Source organism: Homarus americanus, unplaced genomic scaffold, assembly GCF_018991925.1.
Source record: "Homarus americanus isolate GMGI-L3 unplaced genomic scaffold, GMGI_Hamer_2.0 scaffold7585, whole genome shotgun sequence".
NCBI lineage: Eukaryota > Metazoa > Arthropoda > Malacostraca > Decapoda > Nephropidae > Homarus > Homarus americanus.
Genome location: NW_024732384.1, coordinates 404,404 through 431,800, shown reverse-complemented (window position 1 = coordinate 431,800; position 27,397 = coordinate 404,404). Strand labels below are relative to the sequence as shown.

The following is a 27,397-nucleotide window of genomic DNA, read 5'->3' as shown; positions in this document are numbered from 1 at the left end:
ATGCATTTTAGATAAAACAAGTTAATTTTCATGTTGTTATGCAGTTAGAATATCCCAGAAAGTTCCATTTTTGTTACTCGATTGTCAACTGTTACACTATCCTTAAATATTTTCAGCCACTTTCCCATATGTGTTTGAAGTATAAGCATATTTTACTATTATATATGTACATTTATATATATATGGACTATAATTAATATTTGTGAGTAATAAACTACGTATTGTTAGTATAATAAGTGGTCGTCCAACTATCATACCCTGAACCCCGAATTGAGTTAATAAAATCTTAATTAACTCATATTAGATGATATACACATTATATATAACTATTATACTGAGATAAACATTTAATAAAACCCACTGTCCTTGAGAGACATTGATCATTAAAACCCAAGAGGAATTAATAGACCACTGCAATTGAATCTTACTACAATATACAAGGATGAAGATAATTATTATAGTACATAATATCTTAGAATAATATGTTTTTAATAATAAATAGTTATGTTAAGGGAGGGGTTAAGGGGTAGTGGTCCCTGAGTGTTGTTGTTGTGGTTCGAGAGACTTCCACAAGGTACACGAGGCGGCTTAAACTTTCCTCCTCCCTCAGTCTACACATTCTCACCGCTAACACCATGGAGGACGTTAAAGCTAAGGTAGGAGGTGTTAGCTTTACTTAATGGGAAGGAGAGGGAGGTTTAGTGGGTCTTATTAATGTAGAAATAATGATAATGGTGGTAGATGGTGGCCGTGTGTTGGGGCTGTATGTTTCTTCTCTCATCTCTTATAATATGTAATCTATCCCACTATTATAACTTTACTTTAGAAATATATTAGTGGAGATTATTTTTTGGTAGGGAAATATCAGAAATGTTCTATATATTTGGTGTAAAATTATAAACGTTTTTCTATGAGTTTGATGAGACTGAGAATACATGTTGTTATATAATATTTATTCATAAAATTAAATAAACTAACTAACCTAACCTTCATTTACCGAAATTTGAGCTTCACTTAACCACTATTGAATAAATCTGGCTGTGAATCACTTCTCGATTATTATTTGGTGTCATAAAGTCACAAAAAATTGGTAAACTTAATTTAATCCGAGTTGTGTTAGGTTTGGTTAGGTTAGGTTAGATTAGATTAGATTAGATTAGATTAGATTAGGTACATGCACTCGATCTATTAACTCAAATTAAACTACGTTTTCCATTTTTTTTTTTACTTTGTGACACAAAATACTAGTCGAGAAGTGATTGGTAACCCGATTTATTCATGTAGGACCATTATTTGACTTCATTGCGGCTACATTTGGGTAATTAGTCGGACCCTATTATTTGGAAGTAACAACTTCATCCTGGCTGGGCAGACTGGAGGTTATGTTGCCGGGATGTTAATTTAGGTTGGCAAAGGGTAATACTGGAGCAGGTGGCTAACACCAGAAGGAGTTGTTCGATTTCCTTAATTTTGGTAAATTTGCATAAGCGCACCACACTGTTAGAAAGTCAAAAATATATTTTTTCTAGTGTATGTGTGTGTGTTTGGACCGAATATGACCTTCATTTCCGTCGGAAATTGGCTGGGGGGTTTTTTCGTGGAGCATTTTCCGAAAAAAAAATAATGGCTAAGCAAATAAAAAATACACAAAAAACACTAGAAAAACAAAAACCAAACCTATCCTAACCTAACTGACTCACCATATGATGGAATCACCTATTTCTTACCTTATTGGCCTGGTTCTTGTTGTTGGATTCTGAGAATCCTACACAACGCCACATATGTTGGTCTTTGCGATATTTACATTCAGTCTTGCACTTTACTGAGGTTGGAAGAACACCATGCGATTGAAAAAATGCTATAGCTTCTTCGTTTTTTCCCAAAAAACTTGCAATCAGTTCCAAATAATTTAAGTGACACCCATCACAAACTTCCATGGTCGGAAATGAATGTGAATTTGGAAATATGACTCAAAAAAAAATCGAATTTAATTGGGCCAGAAATACTGCGAATTAAACCAAAAATCATTTTAATTGGTTGCAAAAAAACAAACGCTTTTGATTGGCCGCGTGACGTGTACGGTAATGTAGCTGCGTGATGATTTATGAAAGAGACACACAGAGGGGGTAGGTGGGGTAGTCGATAATGGAGGCTCAGTTCTGGTGCCCTTATTATAGAATGGATATCAATTCACTGGAATCGGTGCAGCGAAGAATGACGAAAATGATTCCGGGACTTAGAAACCTTCCATATCAAGATAGGTTAAAGAAACTAACCTTGCATTCCTTCGAAAGACAAAGTATTTAAGTGGGTGAAAGGAACCAATAAAGGTGATATAGATAAAGTTCTTATACTATCCGAGCAGGATAGGACTCATAGCAACGGATTTAAGTTGGATAAGTTTAGGATTAGGAGGGAAATAGGAAGGAACTGGTTCACAAATAGGGTGGTGGACGAGTGGAACAAGCTTAGCAACTATGTAGTAAGTGCGGGAACGCTGGAAAGTTTCAAAAGGAGGCTAGAAGATAGATTCATGGATGATAGAGAGTGGTAGTAACTCTCGACAGGAGCTGCCATGCACAGGCCAACCAGCCTATTGCAGACTTCTTATGTTCTTATGTTAGATTAATGGAAGAAAATAGAGAACATTTTGGATACGCTATCTCCGTTATTATACATTTGCGCCGGTAATGTAATAGATGAAAATTATCTTATAATTAGACGTCTTATTCGAATATGATAATAGATTAGTAGTAGGAATGTGTGGTGTGAAAACGCAATAATACCCTTAATTATTTGCACGGATGTTTTTGGGTGATGGTAAGTAGGTAGTAGATATTTTGCCGTGACCAGCTAAGTTCCTACTAACGCTAGGTATTATTTTACTTTCGGACATAGCACTCCAGAAAGTTATAAACTCCTGAAACATTTAGATCTCGCTATTCTGAGCATTTTGAAACCCATATATACATGGCAGAAATGGATAATAGCGACACAATTGAATGTAATTGATTTTAAGTAGTTTTCAGTCTTCGTCTGTGAGGAGATGTTATCTGCGCATCACGCATGCATAATGTTGACTGCGTCATCCAGTCGTGACCAATGAGGTATCGATATCACACAAATTTTTTTGATCAATCGCATTTGATTTTTTCAAAGGAAACAGCCTGGGTACTATTTTAATTTCATTGACTAGTTTCACAATGGCCGTGGTGGAGGTTGGGTGTCGTTTGGACCCCATCATATTAAACGGAAAGTTCTGAGCCAATCAGAGGGCACCCTAGGTAAAATAGCATTAGTAGGAACTTAGTCACATCAAAATATCCACAATGTTGTAAGTAATAAAAAACATGTTTTATATAAAGTTTAATATAGACGACTGACCTGCCTACACTATTTGTTTTGGTGTTTATTTTCTTGCTATATTTTCACAAGTGAGTTCTGATATGATCATTGGTTAATATGGACGACTGACCCTCCAACGCATTATTTATGTTTATTTTCAATAACCAATAGAAACGACAACGCACAGGTTAGTAAGTTAAGTGAGGTTAGGTTCTAATAGTTTGTGCATTGTTGTTTTTATTTTATTAGCCAATCGGAGTGTACTCACTGTAAAATAGCGGGTAAAACTGCTGTTTAAGTTAATGTGACCTAGTAGTTGAGCAATTTGTTTTTCCAGTGTTATTTGGTGTGATTCGATCAAATTTGACCTTCATTTCTGTCAGAAAATACCCGTTTTAGAGTTAAAGCACCCCCCCCCCCCTCCAACACTCTTGGGGGACGTGTGGGAATTCAGGGTTTTCAGGTGGGGGAGAGCCAAAATGGATGATATCCAATATAAATCACCAAAGTTGGCTCAGATTTTCCGATTTTGAGAAGTAAATAAAAGCCAAAATTTGAGAATCCAAGCCAATTTTGGCAGAGATTGGCTTGGATTTTTTATTTTTAGGAAGTAATGAATTCCCAAGGTAACAAAATCCGAGTGAATCCAAGTAATCTAAAGGTAACCTAACCGCCCCCCCAGTCAGTAATATGAATATCTAATTTAGTTAAAATTTAAAGTGAAAATTTGTGATGGCAACCCATTAATCATATCCACAACTTAACCAACATTACCCCCAAATCGGTACAATACCTTAATTAGAAGTACAGTAGAGGGGCCAGGGGCAGGCAGAGGGTCGTCAGGTACAAATTTCTAAGTAACTCGACCATAGACTGATGTACAAGTATGGAAAAATCATTAACATTCATTTCCGACTGGTTGGGTGGATATATGAGCAATTGGGGTTGGGTGTAAATGGGACTGCCCAGTATGGGCCAATAGGCCCGCTGCAGTTTCCTCCATTCTTATGTTCTTAATGGGGTTAGAAATACTCCAACTAAGGAGATCTTAAGGTTGGGGATGGTTTGAACCATCAGTCGCATATTGTCCGATATTACAGTTATACCAAATAGCGTTAGTAGGAACTTGGTGTGTCACAGCAAAATATCCACTGGGGGGGGGGGCATCTTTTAAAACTTAATGGCAGAAACCGTGGCCAATGCATCAGCCAACCCTTCAGCCAGAGGGGCTGGCTGAGGAAGGAATAACGACTGAACATGTACTAACGGTTCAACACTGGTGAATAAGTCTCAATTTATGCTTACATTCCTTAATTAATGCTTATTATGCTTCCGTTATGTGTCTGCTTTTTCTTCTTGCTTGACAGTTTGAACGAGATATATCGAGAGTGGTTATAATGCTCCGAAAACCATTGATTCCCTTTTTGTTGACTTTTTGCAGTCCGTTTATGCGTCTGTTATCGAGGTACTGTAGACCTGTAGAGTTCCGTGGTTGGTCTCTACCGAATCTTTACCCAAGTTTCTCCTAGAGTTGCTGGTTATCACTAGTCATTGTTCTAGAGTAGTACCCATATTAGTTGTGATAAGGAAAGGGATGGGCCTGCATATGTATACTGTAGTTGACTTGATTGTGATTATTCTTGTGATTTTGATTATTATGCTGCGTTATTGCTTTTTGTTGATTTTCTTTTTTTGTTGCAGACACTACTTGATGTTTTGTGTTGAATAAAGTCTAAAGGAAGACCAGCTCTTTTGTTTTCATTCTATATCAATTTATTCAACACAACGTCTAGTAGTGTCTGGGGTCTTGTAGAATTTTTGACATCTCGGTCATTTGATGATCTCGTATTAAGTCTCCATCTTGACACAAGCGACACATTTTTGTTAGTCTCGTCTCATGTCTTCCCTCTTTCCTTAAAGGCAACTGATGGTAAGCACTACACAAATCAGTTGAGCTGAAGACACGATACTGAGTAATCGTATTTACCGTTTCATCAATACGGAGTAGAAGGTACCTATCCAGTAGGGTGAATCTGTTGATAGTCTCAGAGTAATCAATTACGAGGCATTTCTTGTAAGTTTCACCCTTAGTGACAACAAGACTAGTGCATGCCATGGGGAGTTATTCAGTTCTATTTCTCCTTCATGTAACTACCTCTGTATTTCCTTGTTGATAAATATGCAATCAGAACAATAATGGCGTGACTTGGCAGCTATAGGATGACAGTCAGCTGGTAAATTAGCAACCAATTCTGGAGGGTCAACACCCAGTGTAGTGAGCCCACAAGCACTGAGAGGAGGTAGATTGCCCTTATATTTCAGTGTGACACTATCATGCTGTTGCTGGAAATCCTGCCCGAGAATAACGTTGGTACACAGCTGTGGAAGTAAGGCCAATCACACATCTTGATAAGTTTGCCCTTTTAAAGTTAGGTTAACTTTACAGAACCAGAGTGTATTTGTTGAAAGAGAAGTAGATGCCTTTGAGACAGCACTGAATGGTTTAACTCTTAAGAGAAAGTCATCCAACAAGTTCCTGATGAATGAAGCTCTCGGTACTTCCACTGTCCATGAGGCCATCAACTTCAACCCCATCAAGGTCAATCTTAGACGCTGATTTAGATAACACAGCTGGTGTAGGTGCAAATGTCACAGAGGCAAGAAAGAGTTGGGCGACCTGTGGAAACTGAGGTAGCGCCTGGAGCCATAGAAGATAATGATGAGCAACAAACCCTTGTAAATGTCCCGTTTTCTGACATTTGTTGCATGTAGCTTCATGCGCTGGACATTTTGAATGTGGATGTTTTGAGTAACCACAAAAGTAGGTGCAGTACAGATACACATTCAGGCAGTTTCTCAGTGCTAACTTTTGGTTTAGAAACAGCAGCACTAAATAAATATCCAGGTTGAGTACTACTGTATATATAGCTCTGAATTCTTTTGGGCTGAATCCAAAGCCCTAGCTTGATCAAACACAGTGGCCAAATATAATGTCTTGTTTCCCAGTAGGTGCTGCCAGATCAAGGATGATGGTAGACCACTGATGAAAGTATCTCTGGTTGACTTTTCCTGGTGTTCAGCAACAGTCACTGCCTTAAAGTCAAATCTTTACTTAAGGTTTTTAAAACCTGAAGATATTCGTCCAAAGATTCTCCCATTTCGTGAGGACGAGTGGTGAGAAGATGGCGTGCAAGAATTTCATTAGTTGTTTTCACATTCAGTGCCTGCAATGTCTGGAGGGCGGCCTCGTATTTAGCACAGTCTGCAATACTTTCATAGATCCTTGGTGTGACAAAGTTCGTCAGAAGACTTAATTTATTCACTCTTTCTAGGGGAAGTAAGTTAAGAAAGTTTTCAAACGTCTGGAACTAATGCTTCCATTCCTTAACAGCTGAATTTGAGCTTGAATCTGTATTTAAGCATTCTGGTTTGAGCAGTCGGTCCATAGCAAGTGATGTGATGAATAAATATTTATTTTTATTTTTATTTTTTTCTCCAGAAATAAAGTACAGTATCTGTAAATTAAGTACTGTAGTTTTAACATAACTGACCAAGGTGCTGTGATGGCAGTGTAGGTAATGTGACAGTGCTGTGTACTTCAGTGGGTAGGGAGTGTGGTCACTGGGTGGTACAATTAGTCTTCTTTTACCCATAATACCTACATGTGAAGTTTGCCAAGTTTCCAGAAATCTATCCCCATGAACTTGTGCTGCAGTACGGTACTCTACTGTGCTGGATATTGATCAGTTATGACCCTTCCCCCTGCCCATTTTTTTATTTTGTGTAACTAATTCAGTGAATTCTGCCTGAATTGTAGCAATTGCTGTACAGTATTGTACTTTTAATACAGTACCGTTACTATACTACCACAGTGAAGACGGCACACTACATTTACCTTATACAGTACAGGTATTAGGAACAGTTGTTCAAACTTTGTTAGAAAATCAAGTTGTCTTAATAAACTTATAAAGAATTAATCTTGTTTTTATCGCAACCTAATACTGTACAGTAGTTTAAGAAAAGTCACCTTTAAGTGACAAAAGTCAGGTAGCCTCTGTGAATGATGATGTGTAACTTATACACCTACAGTACAGTTCTGTATATGTAAAGTGTCTTCACCAGGAGAGGAAAAACATATTGACTGAAGTTCTGATACTGTTAAGTTTGGCTTACATGTGTATGACAAGTTGGTGTTATGGTGAACTGTGGAACCAGAGAAAAAGTTGCTTGGCAGAAACAATGTGTGTGATGCTTAGATAAGTTGTGTTTCCCTTGGGGGCAAAGTGGTTGGCATTGTATTACCTTTTGCAACATTCCTACAGTATTGTATCCCCTGTTCTCAAACAAATGTAGAATTTTGTAGGTTAAAAATATTTTGTCACTTGATACCAGATTTTTATATTATTTTTCAAAGCTACTTTTCCCCCTTGTTCATGTACTGCTCTCTATCTGTACTTGGGTTGGGGATTTATCAGACTGGGTGTATCACAAGATGTTTGAAGGATTTAGGTGTGTGGATTTGAGTCACTTGTTTAACCAAAGAGAGAAAATGTTATTGGTGTTAGTGAAAAATATCTGGTATACTTTGATATACGGTAATGTGCAACCAGGATAGTTGTAATCTAGAGAAATGTAATTTAATATTGTAGAACAAATTAACCAAAGATGGCATCATTGTTGTATATTTTACCTACTGTTTTTTTTTTTTTTTTTTTTATGGGGAATATCCCACCTGGGCACATGTAATTTTTATTGTAAAGATTGTTTTGTAACTTGGCCCCATAGCACTATGTCTGCCAGTAGTTATGTGTGTCTTCAGGAATGTAAAATAAGAAGAAAGTGATATGTTTAAGGTTAGATCACAAAAGAGGGGGGATATTATTTTCAACAATTTTAATTCTTAATTTGGCAGAAATACACAGCTTTTGATTGTTCTGTGTATGTTAATTTTATGACATGGCACAAAAAATGTACAGTATAACATTTGCAAGCAATAACAGTTCGCAAGGTTGTGGTAGAGTGCCAGTACGGTAGCCAAGCTTCCTTGACTGCTACACCAGCAATATAACAGACCATTGACCAGGTAAGTGTTGTTTTTGTGTTAGTTGTCTGCATAACCTTTCAATTTGTATGTTTTGACTTGACATTCAGTGTAAAGGAAATACAATTACTGTACTGTACAGGAGTGTTTAGGGTGCAAATCCTGTAACATTAACACAACATTGTTGTAAAGGGCAATAAGAGAACCTCACTGTACAGTACTGTATGTGTGTGCACTTACAGGGGTTGGACGCTTCATAGCCTTGCCAAGCAGCTTGTTTGCAATGTGTCTTTGTCGAGTCAAAATCTATATAAAAAACTGCCTTTGGGGTTTTATCCTGTAACATTCTGTTCACTTCACTCTGGCTGTGAGACTGCACCCTGCTGGGCAATTTTAAGTCCATGCTGAGCAGTAGTTACAAATATTTTCACACGAGTGGTAATTGACTTTAATATGTTATGAGGTGAAGATGATTGGAGCCCAGAACTTGCAGCAGTTTCTTATTCCAGGTTCTTAAAAGATTCTCAGTGTATAGTTCCAAGTTGACAGTTGAAGGAGGTGCTTTGCAAGGCTGAGAGACATCCTACCCACTGATTTAAACAGTTGATAGGTATAAAGGTGTTCTTAGAAAACATTTGTGTTTGAGAACATAACCGCATAACTTGTACAGGTTTAAAGCAAGATCCTGTGTGCAAATATTGTGTTGTATTGAAGATGTTATTGTTTAATAAGACAACCCAAGAATACTAACATGCACCAAACCTTCTCAAGTTAACGTTTGCTGTCCATAATGTACAGTCAGCCAAAGATGCACCGACCCCACCCTGGGTCTCGTGGTCGTAATTTTACCTGGCAATACTTGGTAAAGGAAGGTTGTTTGTAAAGGTGATTGGTGGATCTGTTTTTGGCTGTATTACTGTCAGGATAAATATTGAACAAACCAAAGGTAGAATTTTTATAATAATAAACTATTCATCATTATTTTAGATCATGAGAAGTTTCCACTTGTTCGTATATTTGTTTAAGTAAAGAAAATTTGATTTGAGAATCTTGTGGCAGCTGTGGTTGTAGTCGAGTTGCCAAGTCATTAATTTAATTTTCTTCGTTATTTAAGTAAATATACAAAAATTTGGAAACTTCTCATGACTGTAAATAAGAATGAATAGTTTATTATTATAAAAATTAAACCTTTGGTTTGTTTATTATTTATCCTGACATTGATACAGCCAAAAACAGATCCACCAATCACAATCACCTTTACATACAGCCTTTCCTTACCAAGTATTGCCAGGTAAAATTGCGAGTACAAGACCCAGGGTGGGATTGGTGCATCTTTGGCTGACTGTACCTTTGCATGGAGTGAGTCAGTGTGTGTAATGGTTACATACCTAATAGTTTCAATTATTGAATGAGATATTCTCTCTATACAATTAAGGGAACTGTACAGGTTGGAATTATAGAATGAATTGGGAAACAAGAGATACAGAAAGATTCATGAATGATTAGTAAAGCCTTATTGCTAGTTGATTTACTGGTTAAAGTAATGGCAACAACATCCATGGCTATGAGGGAATAAAGAAATGGGTTCTAAAGATGGGAGACCTGTGTGTAATGGAAGGACAGACCAAGACAAGATGAAAGTGAGAGAGAGAGAGAGTGGTGGGAAGTGAAGTATTCAAGACAAGGTTTGTTAGTGAGAGGCTGTGTCCTTTTTATTTATTAGTTTGTATCTTTACAGTGTTTTGTTAAAATGCCCTTTCTTCTTTAGGTAACACACATGAAGGACCGTGGAAATAAATGCATGGAATCAGGAGAACTGCATGAAGCACATTTTCACTACACAAAGGCACTTGAACTTGACCCTGTGAATCATGTCCTTTATAGCAACAGGTTAGTTGGGAGGGGGAGGATGCTGCACTTTCTGTGTATTTCATTTTTAAATTTGGATTATTTTTAAACATTTGGTATTATGTTAAAGATGTTCAGTTGCCAGTTTTAAGATTTCATTGTCTTTCCCTAACCCAAATGCAGGTCTGCTACCTTTATCAAGATGGAAAAGTACAACGAGGCTTTGGAAGATGCTGAGAAAGTGATAGAGCTCAAACCTGACTGGCCAAAGGTAGCTAAATGCTCTTATAAAACTTATCACTGTTTTTCCTCTCATTTAACAAACCTCTCCCAGCTATACTGTGTACTCAAAGTCAGTGGTTACCGACATTTTCTTGGTCAAGGAACCCAGTAAGCCACATGAAATACTTTCAGGGACCCTAATCATCTCCATCTATTCTTTCCCTTTCATGCAAACTAACTACTAAATTACCGTACATAAAAATATAATTATCTCTCAGTATTTTTAATACCAAGCTCAAGTTAGGAGTTCTATTTATTAATTATAAATTGCTGAGCTTTTATTTTTTATTATTTAATTATCCGGAACCGTGGTAGGGATGCTTGCGGAACCCATATGTACTGGGGAAACCCGGTGGGAACCATTGGTCTAAATAAAATTTCGATTTTTATGAGAATTCTGTTCCACTGTTTACCAGTGACTATTTTATTGCATGGTTATAGCTGCTGTAGTGCATCTTTGGCTCATGTCAAGGTGTTGTGTAGTGTTAGTGGCTGGTATGCTTAATATATGTTTTGATTTTGATATGTGTTGATGTGTGAGCTCTTATTACTCCTGTATATCATGTGTTATTCACAACTTGTGTATTGTATGTCAGTAAGTGGAGTACAGTACTTAGTGACACATTGCTCTGTGTTAACATTTTGGCATCTTAACCCAAACTTAAGTTTCTTGACCATACTGTTAGGGAGGTGACTATCAGTTCTCTGATCATTAGGTCAAAGGTCAAGATAATTGTTGCAACAACTAGAACTTTTAGGAACTGTACTTGGTCACCCTGTGCCACGACAAAGGCACAGGGTGTGGCCACAAATCGACAGACACAAGGTGTTAACAACATAGACTGGTCACTCACTTGCTCATCTGGTTGCATATGTTCTCTTTACTGTACAGTATTTACAAAATAACTGTCCAAACATTCTGCCACTACTTTTTAGCAGAATAAATTTACTAAGAAAAAAAAAGTAACATGACTGTTTAAACTGAAATTCAATTTAGAAAAGCTTTGCTTGCTCATGATTGGGCAATTAGCTGTCTCAGTTAGACTGGTGAATATGGTGGCAGTAATCTTATGCATGCACCTGTTGAGGTGTATGTGTGAAAACCGTGTTTCCCATGTAGTGAGGCACATGTTGACTGTTTCTGTATCTTTGGCAGTGCAGTGAATCCTTGTGAACATAATTTTGTGCAGTTTTCTTGCTCACAGAGAGAGGAAGGTCTCAATTGATTTTTGGGTAGTTTGGTATACAGTAGAATCTTGTATTTTGCGAGTAATATAGACTGGAAAAATTGCGCCAAATTCAAATTCGTCAAACTAATGGGAAGAATGACAATATAGACTGGCCACTCTACATCAACCTCTGATTTTCCCATTTATAACCTCCAAATGATACAAGTTCTGCCTTTATTGACCCGATTGTGCTTTCCGGAAACTAGTTTTTAGGCCTTCCTCAAGTAACTTAATCACACGCTGCTTATCTTGCATCAAGTACTTGGCAAACTTAACTCCCTTATGATAGTCCCGCTTCTCCTTTTCCTAATTTTGCCAATTAGGTGAGTCTGTCCCACCAGCACCGGTAGGACCCCCAGTAGAGGTAGAGGCCATTATCTTGACTCGACAAGTAGTAGCACCACCCAAAAAGGCACACAATAGCAGCCCGGGCGGTCGCTAGGGTGGCGCGGGCTACAATGCGATAGTTACGTTCTTGTAGACCTCTTTTACGTTCCCCGCTGGCAATTCGATCACAGAACGCTTCTTGGAAACCTGCTTCTTACCTTGTCTTTCCATATTCATCACTAACACAACAAAATTGGAGAAAACAGCGAAAATCACGGAGCAATCGACAAATCGCGTGAGTCAAATGATCACGTGATGTAAACAGAGATCGCTGGTGTAAACCGTTACTAGTCCTCTCTGCGAAACATTCTTTTTACTTATTATTTTCATACAGTATTTATGGGTAACAGCTAAATTTGCAAAAACAAAACAAAAAACAAACAAGAACCAAATTCATAGAGTACCTCTCAAAAAAACACTTCACAAAAAAGACAGGAATCAATTGAACATGTAATGTCAAACGTGAACTGTAAACATTGCATAACCCTGTGCCACGCTTAAAACGTTGAGGATGGAATCGTGCTAGCCAAAATTCATATGCAAAAGTTTGCATTTTGCAAACAGCGTTCCCCTATTCATCAATTGCGTTACAACCAATTCGCATTGACAAAACACGAGTTGTAGCAGAAATGACTAACTGGTATGAGGGCTGTGAGCCTGTGACGTCATTCAAGACGGTGGCCAGCATTCAGCTGGCTGGATCTCGTGAAACTCATTTTATTTTACTCCAAATACAAGACTTGGTTACATTAGGTAGTGCTCGCGAAATTCAAAGACGCAAAATGAAATCTCACGAAATATGAGATCTTACTGTAGTCTGGATTGTTGACAAGACTACAACACTTGTAACATTGTACAGAAGAACAGAATATTTCTTAGGTACTGTACTCTACACATTCTGTTTAGGAAGTACTGTAATTTATTAGAGATCAAGGCCATCCACCAGGTTCTGTAGGCAGCTACAGTATTGAGTTTTGTGGTTAAATGGTCAAAGTTGGTGTTGCCTAACTAAACAAAAGTAGATTTTTGTATCTTTATTTATGTACAGTACAATACTTTGGTATTAACCGTAATCTAATTTCTTCTTTTTAATTTACCAACCAAGATCCTCTCTCCTGTGTTCTTCAACTCCCCAAACTTCTCTTCTTCCACTGCATGATGTAGCTATCTTGTGTTCTTGCATATGTTTGTTTCTCCTTGCTAGTACAGTACAGGACTCATTTTTTCTTCACTTAATATCATAATACTTCCCAATAAACAAAATATTGAATCATTCAGTGTACGGTAGACCCTTGCCATTCACGAGTTTGCCCCTAAAAGACTGCCTCGTGTCGGTGCTTGTGATGTTAGTGGAATGAAATGTAAAAGGCAGAAGTGAGTGATGACCCTGACAAAGAAAGTTTTATTAGATAAGTTAAAAGAGGAGATGAGTGCTGCCATGGCTGGTCAGTTGTTTGGTATAGGAATACAGTAGTGCACTAAGGTAGTATAAGTTGCTATTCGCGGTTTTGCCATTTCGAGCCATTTCATGGGCCCTATCCCTCGCGATTGGTAATGGTCTACTGTACAGTATATACCTTTACTAATTGTTAGAAAATGGAGGATATTATTTTAAGTGCATATATTGACAAATGTATTGATTCTCTGTCTTTAATAAACCTTGATTGCAGGGATACTCAAGGAAGGGAGCTGCCTTAGTCCTCTTAAAAAAGTTACCCCAGGCTCTAGAAACGTATCTGGAGGGTCTTCACATAGACCCTGCTAATCAACAGCTGAAAGAGTCAGTAGCTGATGTCAGAAGAAAGGTGAGTTTCAAAATACAGGTTGAACCTCAGTAGTTCGGGATTCAATAATTAGGCAGCTTCGATAGTTTGGTATGATTTTTATCTGACAGACTTGGTATTAGTATGGTCCCAAGCTTGCTGAGGTTCAAGCTGTACAACATAAACAGACTAATTTTCACAACTGTACAAGAAGAATCACTGATTATAAAACAAAACTAAGTAGGTTATAAGATTTGAGGCAAGAAAATAGTGTGAAGAGATGGTGGGCTGGATATGCTGTTGTTGAGTGATATTAGGTTATGTGTCAACAGATGATAACTTTAGGCCTTGTTATGGAAGGGGAATACCATAGAAGAATACATTTGCAATTACTGTAGGAGAGAAAGTATGAAAGTTAATAAAGGGAGAGTGTTTAAATCACTATAATATCAGATCATAATGCTGTGTTTATGAAAGTCTTTAATTATTTTGTCTCTGGTAAGTGCTTGTTCTCGGGCATTCTCTGACACAGTTCAGTATAAACATAAGTTTAAACCTTCATAGAGGTGTGAGTTATGATTGATCTGTATTGTAACTGCAGTGTAATCTTAAACCTACAAAAAGGTGTGTGTTCTGATGACTATATAATATACCTGCAGTATATCCTGTATTCTTACATTTACATAAAGGTGTGAGTGTTCTATATTTATGATGGCAATACTTGACAGCTTATGGAACAAGGTGGAGGCAAGATGTTAAACCCATTCCATAACCACAACTGTATTGAACAAATCAAGGCAAACCCTCGAATCAGTAAGTACATGGAGGAGCCAGATTTTGCAGTCTTAATGGAAGAAATCGTGAAGCATCCACGTCTTCTTCTGTAAGTTTTTGCCCCTCAAGATTTTTGTAGTTTGTGATACTTTCCATTGGTGTGATATTAAGGTCTTAACATGATTTACAGGAAATGTGCCATGTATGTACTTTGATAGTCAATGGTGTACAGTATTATCCCTGACTTGAATTATGTTTGGTTTTATAATCACCAGGACTCTGCTTAGTTACCCTTCAGTAGGCTTTTGTTGAAGTTGTCCAGGACTGGAGATGCCCGACTTGCTTTATCTGAATGCTAATCATCTGCCTCATTAAAATTATCAAGTTATCAGACAAAGAATAGTGCCCACTTGCCTTTGGATGATAAAAAGGCCATTTGCTTTTGTATACTTGTTTGTTCTAGCTATATGCTTATTTTACAATAACACATCAACAGCATATATATTTAATGCACCTACAGGACTTGCTGGAAAGCCTGTGCTGATTCCCATCATTTTCATAACCATTGTAATGTTTTGTTGTACTTAATGAATTTATCATTAATTCTTAAATTGGTTCATTACACTCTTGAATTATAACATTATTGTGCACTACAATTGAACCATGTCATTTCAGACTTCAAACAGTATTTGTCCCAGCTCGAAATAAACCTGAGCTTTAGTTTGCTGTTGGACATTGCTTGATACAGTCAGTTCTCCTACAACTTGCCTTTATTTATTTATCTATTTATTTTGGCATAGTGCATAGAGTGGATTCGGAAAGTCCCATTGCTTGAATTGTCACGTGTTCTTTCGCTCCATTTTATGCCGTTTTATCGCATTTAGTGTTTTGTTCAAGGTAATAGTGTTCCTTTGTTTTACTTCACTTCCACTAACACCACTGCCAGAACACACACCCTTGCAACTCATTGTAATAGCATTGAATACAGCACTTGTAATAAGATAAAGCACAGTACGAAATAACACGTCTGATGGGTATGAAAAACAAACAAAAAACAAAGACTGCCAAGGTGGGAAGCTATGCTGAGGTGACCACATAATTGCTTATTTCTACTTGAGTTCCATAGTTCTGTTTACTCGATTGCGTTATATTCAGATCGTATCCTCTTTATAGGAAACGTCTTTCCAAATTTCTTCATCGCGTTATGAAAATACGCATTACAGGAGAACTGACTATATACTATAATACAGTACTTTGGTTATTCTTAAATTTTGATAGTATGAGGGATATCACGTGTGAGTGTGAAGGTCATAAACTGGGCATTAGATGGAGGTTTACAAAGCAACATACCTATTAGTATGGCTATTCTATATTGTAAGAAAAATTTGTAGGAATGGAACCAAAAAAGAAATGTTCCTTTAAAGACAATTGTAATCAAACATTTTTTAGACAGAAACGGTCTTATAGTCACTTATTTGCACTGTTCAGTTCACTTCTCCAGCTAGACATGTGCATTGCTGTATTTTATTAATTCTACTTTAACATATAACTTGAAGTTCACTAATTGTTCCACCTCTTTTTCTTTACAGTGAACATTTAACGGATAAAAGAGTAATGGAAACAATGACTGTGTTAATGGAATTAGAGGATTCAGATGATGATGAACCTTGGTTATCTGCCGCATACAAGAAAAACCCAACAGCAAAACCCAAAGAAGAAAAAATGGAAGTTGATAAAGCACCTAAAGAGTCAAAAGTATGAAACCTGGGCATTATCTGCTTTCTGGAAGAGCAGCTGAGGCAGAATCTCTTCCAGACATATGGTTATTGCACCACTCTTGCATAATCACCCACATAAACAACCTTGTTAGACAGTACCACCTCAGTGCTGTTCTTCATTCCTAGAGTGTGTGTGTGTGTGTGTGTTCATTGACAGAATGTAACATGATGCTAAATACCTTATTACATTTTGATTTCTTAAAGTTTGTCTTTAGTAAAAAATTAAGAGCTGAACAAATGAAGGGTTAAAGATTACAAGAATACTGTATTACTAGATAAGTGTAGCCCACTGGGATCACCAGTGGTCAGTGGTACAAGTTTCACCTGTTAGCAGGAAACTAACTTTACGCATAATCCTGGTTGGTTGCCATGGAAAGCAAAGTATACCAAGTTTGTTTTATGAGTTGCTGAAATATGTATGAAGTTAAAATGTAAACAGAATATTTAGTTGATATGAGATCTTTCCATTTGTATTCATTGAACTTTGCAGTATTACTTAAGGCCTATTGTGAAATTTGAATGATAGGCATTTGGGTTTGTATTGACATTTGACATTTTGTCTCGCTGGTTTTGTACACACTATATATATAAAACCCTCTTAATCCAGGCTAATTGGAGGGAAGGTTCCATATCAAGCGAATTTCAAATTTCTGGATAAAGCGATTACCAAAGGGGGTTTATTTAATCCGGAAAGTCTGAATTACCCGAGAAAAATCTGGTTTGCTGTCTGGCGCACACAAAGCCAGCCCCAGCCGCTTTGTTTACACGCCAGTCATGCTGCCACAGCCCTCGTGTGTGCACCACCGAGCGCGGACTATTTGTGACGAGTAATTACCATGGCTTCTAAAGGCAAGACAACTTCAAAAGGATGTCAGAAGAGGACCAGAAAGGAGTTTAGCTTGAAGGACAAGCCAGCAGTTCTGGAAGATTATGAGAAAAGTGTCTGCAGAAGTTTTGAGGGAGATATATGACTTGAAAAAACTACCATCTACAATCTTATTTGGAACAAAGATGAAGTGAAGAAGGTCTCGTAGGAAACTGAAGCTGCTGTTGGTTAACAAAAAAGTGTTTTGTGTGCAAAATGCTGCATTTGGTGATTTGAGTCGTGCAGTGTACAAGTATTACAGCCAACAACTTACTGAAGGTGTATATTTATTTTTTGCCACCATGTGGATAGATCCGGATTCAATCTGGATTAAGAGGATTTTACATGTGTGTATATATACACCTCGCTATACCTATACTTACGTTTGAGATACGAAAGTTCACTTGTACAATTTCCTAAATTTTCATCTCTTTTTGTTCTATGAAAGCTTCCCCCACTTACACATATTTGGTCCCTGGCAAAAATTCAAATCCCGTGCTCCCCGGGAGTCCTCCCCCTAGTGCTCTCCCTACCAGTCCGTGGATGGAGTTCTGTGATGGTTTTTTAAACTCGTAATTTAGGGTATTCAGTATATGAACATACGATAACTATTTTTTTACATGCACACACAATCCTACCTACAGAATATGCCCCCCCAAAAAAATCATATGGTCAAAAACATAAATGGAATAATATTTCTTTGTGTGTGAAAGGGGGGGGGGGTCATTGCTGAAGTGTCCACAGAGGCGGCGAGGCTAGCCATGTGTGACAGCCAGTGTCTGTACAAATGGCGGCTGTGTTAAACTTCCTTAATGGGTTTAGTTCATATTTTCATCTAGATAGTGTTTTATTAATATCTTTAATATGTTAGACAGTAAAATACAGTAGTTGTGTACTATTTATCATTAGTTTTTATTGTTTGTGAACCAATTTCATGTTTTTTGTCATTCGGGAACCAAACCCTATTTTTCCCATTCGTTGTTACATATATATATAACCCATTCTTATATCAAAGGATATGATGCATAAACAAAAATTAACACATTCTTTAACTCATCATGTTGAAGTTGTTAACTTTTATTGTCGTTGAAGTCGTTAACTTTTGTTATCGTGTTGCTAAATTTTATTTTATGTTGCAGTCATTAACTTTTATTATCATGTTGAAATCATTAACTTTTATTATATTTTGCAGTCAATAACTTTTATTATATATTGCAGGCTTTCAAGGAGAAGGAAGCTGGTAATGCTGCTTATAAGAAGAAAGATTTCCAGACTGCACTCCAACATTATGGCAAAGCCATTGAGATTGACCCCAAAGAGATGACCTTTCTTAGTAACAAAGCCGGTAAGCTAAAGCACATGAAAGTGGACGAGGATTGGAGCATGTGGTGTGAATCATGATGTAGGAAAGTGGGTGATGGTTGTGTCAGAGAGCATAATGGCCTCAGATTTTGGGTGTGGGTAGTGTCATTGGGACGGGTTAATGCTCTACATTCCCATATTAGAATTTCCATCTGTGACTGGATATGATTAGAAGAATGTGACAGTGTTCACTGTCATGTTGAGGCCTTGGTTGTTGTATCCTCTTACCTAGGGGAGTGTCCAAGAATGAAAGTTGTTGTAAATGATGGTACTCTGAGCATAGATGTGTGTGAACACTAACATTTTTCATGGGATATATTGAACTTAATTGATAATATTCTTTACTTTTTGCAGCTGTTTATTTTGAGATGCAAGATTACAAACAGTGCATTGCTACCTGTGAGAAAGCTGTTGAAGTTGGGAGAGAAAATAGAGCGGACTTCAAGCTTATAGCAAAAGCTTTTACTAGAATTGGTAATGCCTATAAAGCTCTTAAGGTAAGTTAGTGTTGAGTGACTCGCACCTTAGATCCTTTTATGTTAGGTCATGAAAACATAACTTGTATGTCATTGCTTCATAATTGATGTGTGACATTTTGATTATTTAACTAAATGCTGTATTGTATTGAATTTTCTGAATTTCAAATTATGTTACCAAAGTTTGACTGATTCATATATTGCTCCATGTTTAATTTTTCCAGGACTTTGGAAAGGCAAAGACTTTCTATGAAAAATCTTTATCCGAGCACCGCACACCTGACACAAAAGAATTATTGAGTAAGGTAAGAAAGTTCCTACAATTTTTAAATCTTCATGTCTAATATTTGTAGGTGGGGACATTGTTTGGATAATGCTCTGCCTTAAAAAAAAAGGTTAAGAATTCATGAATAGGACAGATGATACGTAGATAGGCAAGAACAACCAGAGAAGCACAGTAATCCCCACCATCCCTAGAGGTTACTTTTTAGATTTCTCCCATGGTTGTCAAGGGCTGGGTCTAAAGGGATTGGGAAGTGACCCCTGGGAGATATACCTACAGTCCTATAAAGTATCTCAAGGATGTGTACAATTAAGAAAAAATTCATTGTTTGAAGATACTGAACAGGCATTTAAATAGCACCAGACCTCAACTCTCCCTAGCAGTGCAGGTGAAGTTTTTATACCCTACAAGGTGTTCATACATAAGTTTGTGTATGAACAGCATACACCCACATACACACACACACACAAGGAGTAATATGTGCAATGGCAGAGAACATCCATGTAAGAGCCGGGTATATTGGAGTTGATTTGTATCTGTTTTGTACAGGTGGCAGCCACCCACACATCTCATGTTAACCCCAAGATTGTGTACTTGTGGATGTAGCACATATCTTTTTCTTTTTTATCATTAATTCTCATACTTTTATATATGCTTATATTATAATGGAGTTTTTGTTGGCATTGGAAAATATAAAACTTTCACAATGTAAATTATATTATTTGCCTCAATTTTTCAAAGAAATATTAATTTCACAAAATACTTACCCTACACTGTACATTATAAAATCTGGATGAATTTATTGCACCTAGACCATGAGGGGTTGCCCCCCCTCCCCCCACCCTGAGAGTTCTAAATTAAGTGATGACTATTGCCAGCACAGTAGAGAGCTATGTAGTCCTTTAAGTAAAGGATGGAAATAAACAAATTGATTAAAAGTCGAGAAGGAAGAGGATCTGAGCCCGGTAGGTTTTAAGTAATTGTCCCTTCAAGGAGCATAAAAGAGGAAGTGAATAAGGTGAATCACTTGATGGAACTGATCCAGCAAATATTCCGTTGTGCTGGGATAGAAATCTCCTGGAGGCTCCAAATACTCGAAACTGGATGCCATGATTGGTAAAACAGTGTACAAAATACAGTATAAATTATGGATAATCAAAACTGCTGTTGATGAGGGATTACTGTACAGTATTGGGAATTATAAGAAAATCAAGGCTTTGGCCATATGATATGGGATGAGGCAGTATTGGTAGAGGTGTTTTGGGGTAAAATTTAATTCAGGAGAGCCAGGGAAGGTAGAGTCTGGGCTGAATGAATGAAATAGAAAGCTATATATCTCAAAAGATACTAGATTTGGGAAACTTGAGGAAGACTGACTGCGCTTGAATTGGCCAACTGGCTATCGTAATTCATATAAAAGATATTAATTCATGGTTTTCAAAGCTTTTATCCCAGGAGGAACTTGGAAAGAAGTGTGAGATATTTCTCATGAAGAGAAAAGACAGTTGATGAATTGGGCTGTAGGATGTTGGTGCATAAACTTTGAATTCAAAAGATCTTGGTCCTCTGGAAATGAGGTTGCACATTTAGATAAGGGAACTTGGCCAAGCATATCCTTTGCAGCCTATACTGGGAGTCTGGGAACAATTAAATTATAATGTAGCACATGTGAATCTCCCTTATTTGAGATTGGTGTATTTATGAATAATGCACATAAGTTACCATTCGAATTTCCTATTTTATGATATATTTGTTAGACATGCCATACATATTAACCTGTTTGTCCCTCCATTCTAGTTGGAAAAGGTAATAAAAGAGCAGGAACGATTGTCATACATCGATCCAGCTAAGGCTGAAGTGGAGAAGGGGAAGGGCAACGAGTTTTTCAGGAAGGGCGATTACCCATCAGCAATCAAACACTACAGTGAGGCCATACGACGTAATCCTGAGGAAGCCAAAATATATAGTAACCGTGCTGCTTGTTACACCAAACTGGCAGAGTTTAGCTTAGGTCTTAAAGACTGTGATGAGTGCATCAGACTCCAGCCAGACTTTAGTGAGTACTGTAAACATATTGTTCTTTAATACAAGTATTTAATATCTCAAAATTGGTGATGGTGCATTGGTATTTTATTTTTTTATCAATAATGTTAATTGTCATAATTAAGCTTTTTTTTAATATATCAAATACATTGAAGATGCATCTTAATCACTAAGTATTGTTTAATTGGTTACTCTGTATATTGTGGCTAGACACTGTTTACTATGTTCATAAAACTGTCTCACTTTTGGCTTTGGCCAGTTCAAAAAAGAAGAGTTTCCATAAATGTGTTGACACAAAATGTCAAAATAAGAGCATTTGTCACCCCTGATAGGTAATAATAATGGATGCAAACATTATAAAAAGTATTAAGTAAACCAGATATGGGGTCCCTCGAGGCTTCTTATCTCCCACTTTCAGCTTATTCCTCCAAGACCTTCCTTGCCTCCCACCCAACTTATTATTGCTCTCAGGTGCAGACGACTTAAGATAGTTTTCCAACAGAAAATCTCAATCTGTTTCAACAATACATACATACCAGAATGATGGATCAGTCAAAACTGCTTGACAACGTCACCATCAGAATTTACTGACTCTTCTTTACCCCAGATAGACAAGAGGCTCCGGTACACCCCAGGCATGGGGATGAAGCTGAAGCCAGACATTAAAAAAAGGTCACAAGGCCAAAGCCAAGGTTTTTCAAGACTTCATGAAACAGTAACACCATTATTTATATAATAAATTGTATTACCTTATAATTATGTCAATGGGAATATGTAGAGTATACAGTACTAAGTTACAGCAAGGCTTTGAAATAAGCTGACATTATTTAAGCTGATGGTTCTTGTGGTAAGTTTTGACTCTCCCTAGAGACTGAAAAAGGCTACTTATGGTAACAATTTATCTATCTAAATTTGTTATCCACAATACCATACCTAATCTTAGTAATTTACAGTCACAAATCACAGAAGCAACGGTTTAGTATCTTTGATCTCTTCAGATGTTTGTCAGGTCCTTGTGAGAATAGACCAGTAGGGATGACTTGTGATGTCCGTGTGAATCTCAGTTTGCGTAAGGTCGGATCAAGGTTGCATGGCCAACTCGCATTTGACCTGACCTCACTTACAGTTTACCCTCCCCGGCACTACCTGGGATAGAGACTCTGACCTGATCAACCTGTGACAATATTTTCTCGTGTGGGCACCGACAAGACAAACCATGCCACTTATCAAGTCAGGTCCAAATTGTGTTGCCTTGGATCAACTGCTAATTTTATATTTGATTTAATATGATCTGAACACAATTTTATAATATGGTCAGTGTGTTTGTGTAAAGATAATCCAGGCCTATGGCTTCAAAGATGAAGTCGGTGCTATGCCTCTGGCCCCAAAGCCCCATGCTTGTTACACTTTTTCATCATTAACTACCTCTAGATAAACACCTTAACATTTTCAACATCACACTGGACACAAACAAGCTTCTTACAATATACAAATAAAATCAGCATCATTGCCACATGAAAACTTCACTAAAATTTTTTTAAAGCTACCTTTATGAAAGATCCACAAACTACATTATGCAAACAATTAAATTGCATCAAAATACACTGAGCTGGTCCAAGCTGCACCCAGCTACGTCCATAGCTCCAAAAACAACCAAAACAAAGACCTTTGAATAACAGGTGGCAGGGAAGCCACAAATCGTAACCATCTGTTTCTGGATGAAGAATTCTCTTCAAATAAGACAACTTTAACAAAAGGGGGTCAAGGTTCAACACCTCCCACTGACATGTTCATTATTATAAAACTATAACCTGGTATGTGTATTTTTTTTATTTTTCATAAATGTACTTAAATCAGTCGACTAATACACGTACAATTTACTCATTCAGTTAAAGGTTATATTCGCAAGGGCAAAATCCACCAAGGGCTGAAACAATTTGCCAAGGCTCAGGATTCCTACCAGAAAGCTCTTGATATTGATGCAAACTGCCAGGACGCTCTTGATGGTTTCCGTGAATGTATGATGGCTGTTCACACCGACCCTGAGGAAGTAAGTCAGCAAGAACCTTGACAGCTTGTTACACATTTATTTTATTTTTAGTTCTAGTTGGACTGAAGTGATTGGAGTATTACTGACAGAATTACTGGATTGATAAATATTACATTATTAGTGATTCTTATTTTTTTCTAGGTAAATATGTGTTTTTGTTTTGTTTTAATCAGGTGCGGAAAAGAGCTATGGCAGACCCAGAAGTACAGCAAATCCTGAAGGATCCAGCCATGCGCATGATCCTGGAACAAATGCAGACTGATCCACGAGCTCTTCAGGAGTAAGTATATTATTTTGAAAACATGTTCCACTTTCAATTTCAAACTGTTTGAAGAATCAGTTGCCTTAACCGATGCTGATCATAAATAGGTGACGAGTACTTTTTCTCCCACAATGATGATCATCATTATAAACATAATCTTTCTCAACCATAATTCTTAAATGTGGCATCTGATTTCTGTTCGGATGATTTATTGTGACTCGTGGCAACTTTTCATTCCCTATGACCTTCCCTCCACTATTTTTTTTTCTACTTCTTCTTGGAGGTAATATCTGGCAATCCTAGTGACACACTGCATAGAAAGACCTTGCTGCAGTGGTGTTGCCTTGATACCCAGAAAAATAAGTAAAATCATATGGAAATAAAAACAAAGGGTGACAGTAACTGGCTGGGTGTCTGTCACGGATTTATCCTTGATAAATAATAGGAGTCAGCTGCTGCCGATCACAGATATATCAAAGTTGAAATGTTACCAGTACCTTGTGGCCTTACACACATCACAAATAGTTTTATTCTTATGCAGCATTTCATACACCTCTAAGCCAATTATTTGGCAAAACTGTCAACCCAGCCACACATTACAGGACCATGCTTCAGGCTTGTGGAGGGTGGGCGTGGGGATGAGTCATTACCCTCACATGTGACTGCCACCCACGTATCTTTGTCGACCGATTCTGACCTAACTACACCATTACCAAACCCTCCCACCACACCTCATACCTCTCACCACCTCATCTCGCCCTTTCACAATTCATAATTGGTTACGTCAGTTAGTACAAAGTTTCCCTTGAAAGAGTGTAGAAGTAGTATAGAATGATGAAGCAAATACGGATACTGTACAATAAACCCCAGACATAATGGACACCGTCTATAACAGACATACCTGTACTGACCTGTTGGGACTAGGTTCATATATTACAGACTCGGGTCCGTTAAAGTAAACATATATCGGACCATTCGTAGCCAAATTATCACATAATTACAGTAATACCCCATTTAGCCCTACCCTGCTTAACACTGGTTTGTTATAGAGCTCTGTGGTCCTTTCCTGGAGTTATTTTTTTACTTGGGAGGGGGGGGGAAAAAGATGAAAATACATAATATAAGACAAAATACTGAACTCCCTACTCGCCGACAGCGGCCATGCTTGCTTACCATTGAGAGTGACGCACTCATGTATGCTCACAGCCAATCTGCATTCTCCTCCTTGTTTAAAATTCTTCCCAGTAGCATTCAATTTACTTGACAACCGATTTCTACACATTATAGTGATTACACGTTTCTGCCACCACTTTGTTAACAAAAATTGCTATAATAAAAAATATTATTAATACATAGGATATCAAAAAGTACAGTACGGTAGCGTGTTGCTGTAAATGAAGAAAAATTAACCGCATGAGTATTTGTGTGCGGAGTGAATGTGTGGACTTGACATGTTGCCAAGTTAGACTGTTCTTGTAGCTACATCCCCCTACCAGGCCAAGCTGTGTTATCATTATTTTTAAACTCGTAATTTTTTAATATATATATATATACAGTCATGAGCCGGTTAACGCCTGCTGGACCACCACTCCACGACACCCTGACGGAGACACGATGATCCTCCCCATACTGGCCAGATATTTTGTGTTAAAGGAATATCCTTCCTTCCTTAGGCATTTGCCTCCAGGTGTAATGTTAACCTACATCTATTGAGGATAAAATTTTTCGCCTACAAATTGACAATAACACATTTGCTGTAATCAGACATATCTAGTTGCCAGTTGCAATTGGGGTTGCAATTTCAAATTCTGTGTCATTATTAAGGAATAACGAAGTCTCTGGTGCACTGCACTCTAAGATTAAGAGAAAACGGACGACTCAGGCATCCTGAAGTGAGAGAAAACGGACTCCTTTGACAGGGCACTCAAATAAAGAGAGACATAGCTACATGTTTTGTGGACTACCCACTGTACAGTATTGATTGTATCCTTTTCATCACTTTGTAATAAACCTAGCCATGCCTATGTGTGTTTATGATATTTACCATAACATATTATATATATATATATATATATATATATATATATATATATATATATATATATATATATATATATATATATATATATATATATATATATATATATATATATATATATATATATATATATATTTATTTATTTATTTATTTATTTATTTAGTGGGATAAAATGGGAAACTTGGGTTGGGTGCCTGGAACCAATCAGAATAAATCCCATAGGTTTATGTAATTTCGGACAACGTCCATTTCGGTTAACATCACGTTTCCAAGAACTCCTTGGCTTTGATATAAGGTGTGTGTGAAAGATACCATTCTGTAGATGGGACTCTGTACAGTACTTAATCATGTGACAAATTTAAGCTGATCAAATGGATGATGGAAGTTTTAATTTATGACCATAACTATAACTAAAGTTACAGATTTGAATACTGATCTAGTACCTGAATAGTGTACTAAATGTATTCCTTTGGTCATTGCTGAGAATTCTTTTCTTGTCAATGTTAGTAATGTAGTTGATTCAGTTTTCAAGTAGATGTAGGGTTCTAATATTTATATATTTATAATTGCAGCCATTTGAAGAATCCTGATGTTGCTTCCAAGATTCAAAAGCTGCTGCAGTCTGGCCTCATTTCCATCAGGTAGAGAGTATTAGCCACAAGGTCAGGTAGGAACGTGCTGTGTGGGAGCAACACTACTGGTTTCTAATTACTTGCTCTGTCTAGAACCACATGAATATGTCATGCTGTACCTCAGTGATTTATGTTATGTTGTTACTGTGAATGCAATAAGTCCTTTCCACGGATGCTCTGTTTTCATATGCTTTGATTTTGTTCATGATTAAGAAAATTTGTGGCAATTTAATAATTTATATTTTATTATCAAAAGTATAATTTTAAGAACCAGTGTTAATACAAGAGATGCAGATGGAGGTTTAATGTATATGTCATTGTAAGAAATGTTTGAATGCACCTTAAGGCAAGAGATGCTGTTAGAGATAGAGTACTGTATTGCTTCTCTTTAGTTCATGTCAGTTTCTTATGGTCATTTACTGGACACAATTCCCATTAAAAACCCACTCATAATTCTGATCTTACTAAGGATATTACCATTGATTTTTTTAATGGTATACGAGATAAAGAAAAGTATAGGCTTGTAATACATTGATATCATATGGTAGAATCCTTTTATCAAAAGTGTGGTGCTCTAAATATCATACGAGGTCAGGTCCCACTTTTTTGTGTGAATATTTTAACTGGTTTGTCACAAATCAGAAGCATTTGTTGGAAATTTATGTATGCAGATAATTTTACCTTGTTGAAAGGTATGAAAAACCGTACATATCTGGTCAATCATTTTTGGATCAAAGTTTATGTGAGGAAGGATGTAAGTTGGTTCCTGTGTGCTGAACAAATTTGGCATTGGTGTCATTTGCCACATTTCTTTATCTCCAAAAACTAATACTGTACTGGTTTATAAATAATGCTTAGTTACATCATTTTGACTTGTGTCCAATATGTTTGATTTTTTGTATTTCATTACCTGAAAATAAAAAAATAAATAAAAAGGTT

The 27,397-nt window shown here is 37.1% G+C and overlaps 1 protein-coding gene across 2 annotated transcripts; it reads left to right on the top strand.

The window, feature by feature from the left end:
* The first annotated feature begins 530 nt into the window (after positions 1-530).
* On the top strand, positions 531-27,397 carry LOC121868474 (stress-induced-phosphoprotein 1-like). 2 transcript variants are annotated; one of them, XM_042369137.1, is made up of 13 exons: positions 531-656; positions 10,155-10,276; positions 10,418-10,505; positions 13,803-13,937; positions 14,624-14,778; positions 16,259-16,424; positions 18,531-18,657; positions 19,029-19,171; positions 19,375-19,455; positions 21,231-21,489; positions 23,366-23,526; positions 23,700-23,806; positions 26,399-27,397. In XM_042369137.1, exons 1-13 carry the CDS (start codon positions 636-638, stop codon positions 26,469-26,471), a joined length of 1,638 nt encoding a protein of 545 aa, XP_042225071.1. In that variant the 5' UTR covers positions 531-635; the 3' UTR covers positions 26,472-27,397. The 2 variants fall into 2 exon arrangements, with proteins under 2 accessions (XP_042225071.1, XP_042225072.1); XM_042369138.1 differs by lacking the exon at positions 531-656 and adding an exon at positions 8,406-8,428.

Excerpts from the sequence above, each read along its gene's own strand:
- LOC121868474 (XM_042369137.1), top strand. The coding sequence starts at position 636 with ATGGAGGACGTTAAAGCTAAG. Across the intron at positions 19,172-19,374 it reads ATGCCTATAAAGCTCTTAAG|GACTTTGGAAAGGCAAAGAC; the intron begins GTAAGTTAGTGT and ends TAATTTTTCCAG. Across the intron at positions 23,807-26,398 it reads GATCCACGAGCTCTTCAGGA|CCATTTGAAGAATCCTGATG; the intron begins GTAAGTATATTA and ends TTATAATTGCAG.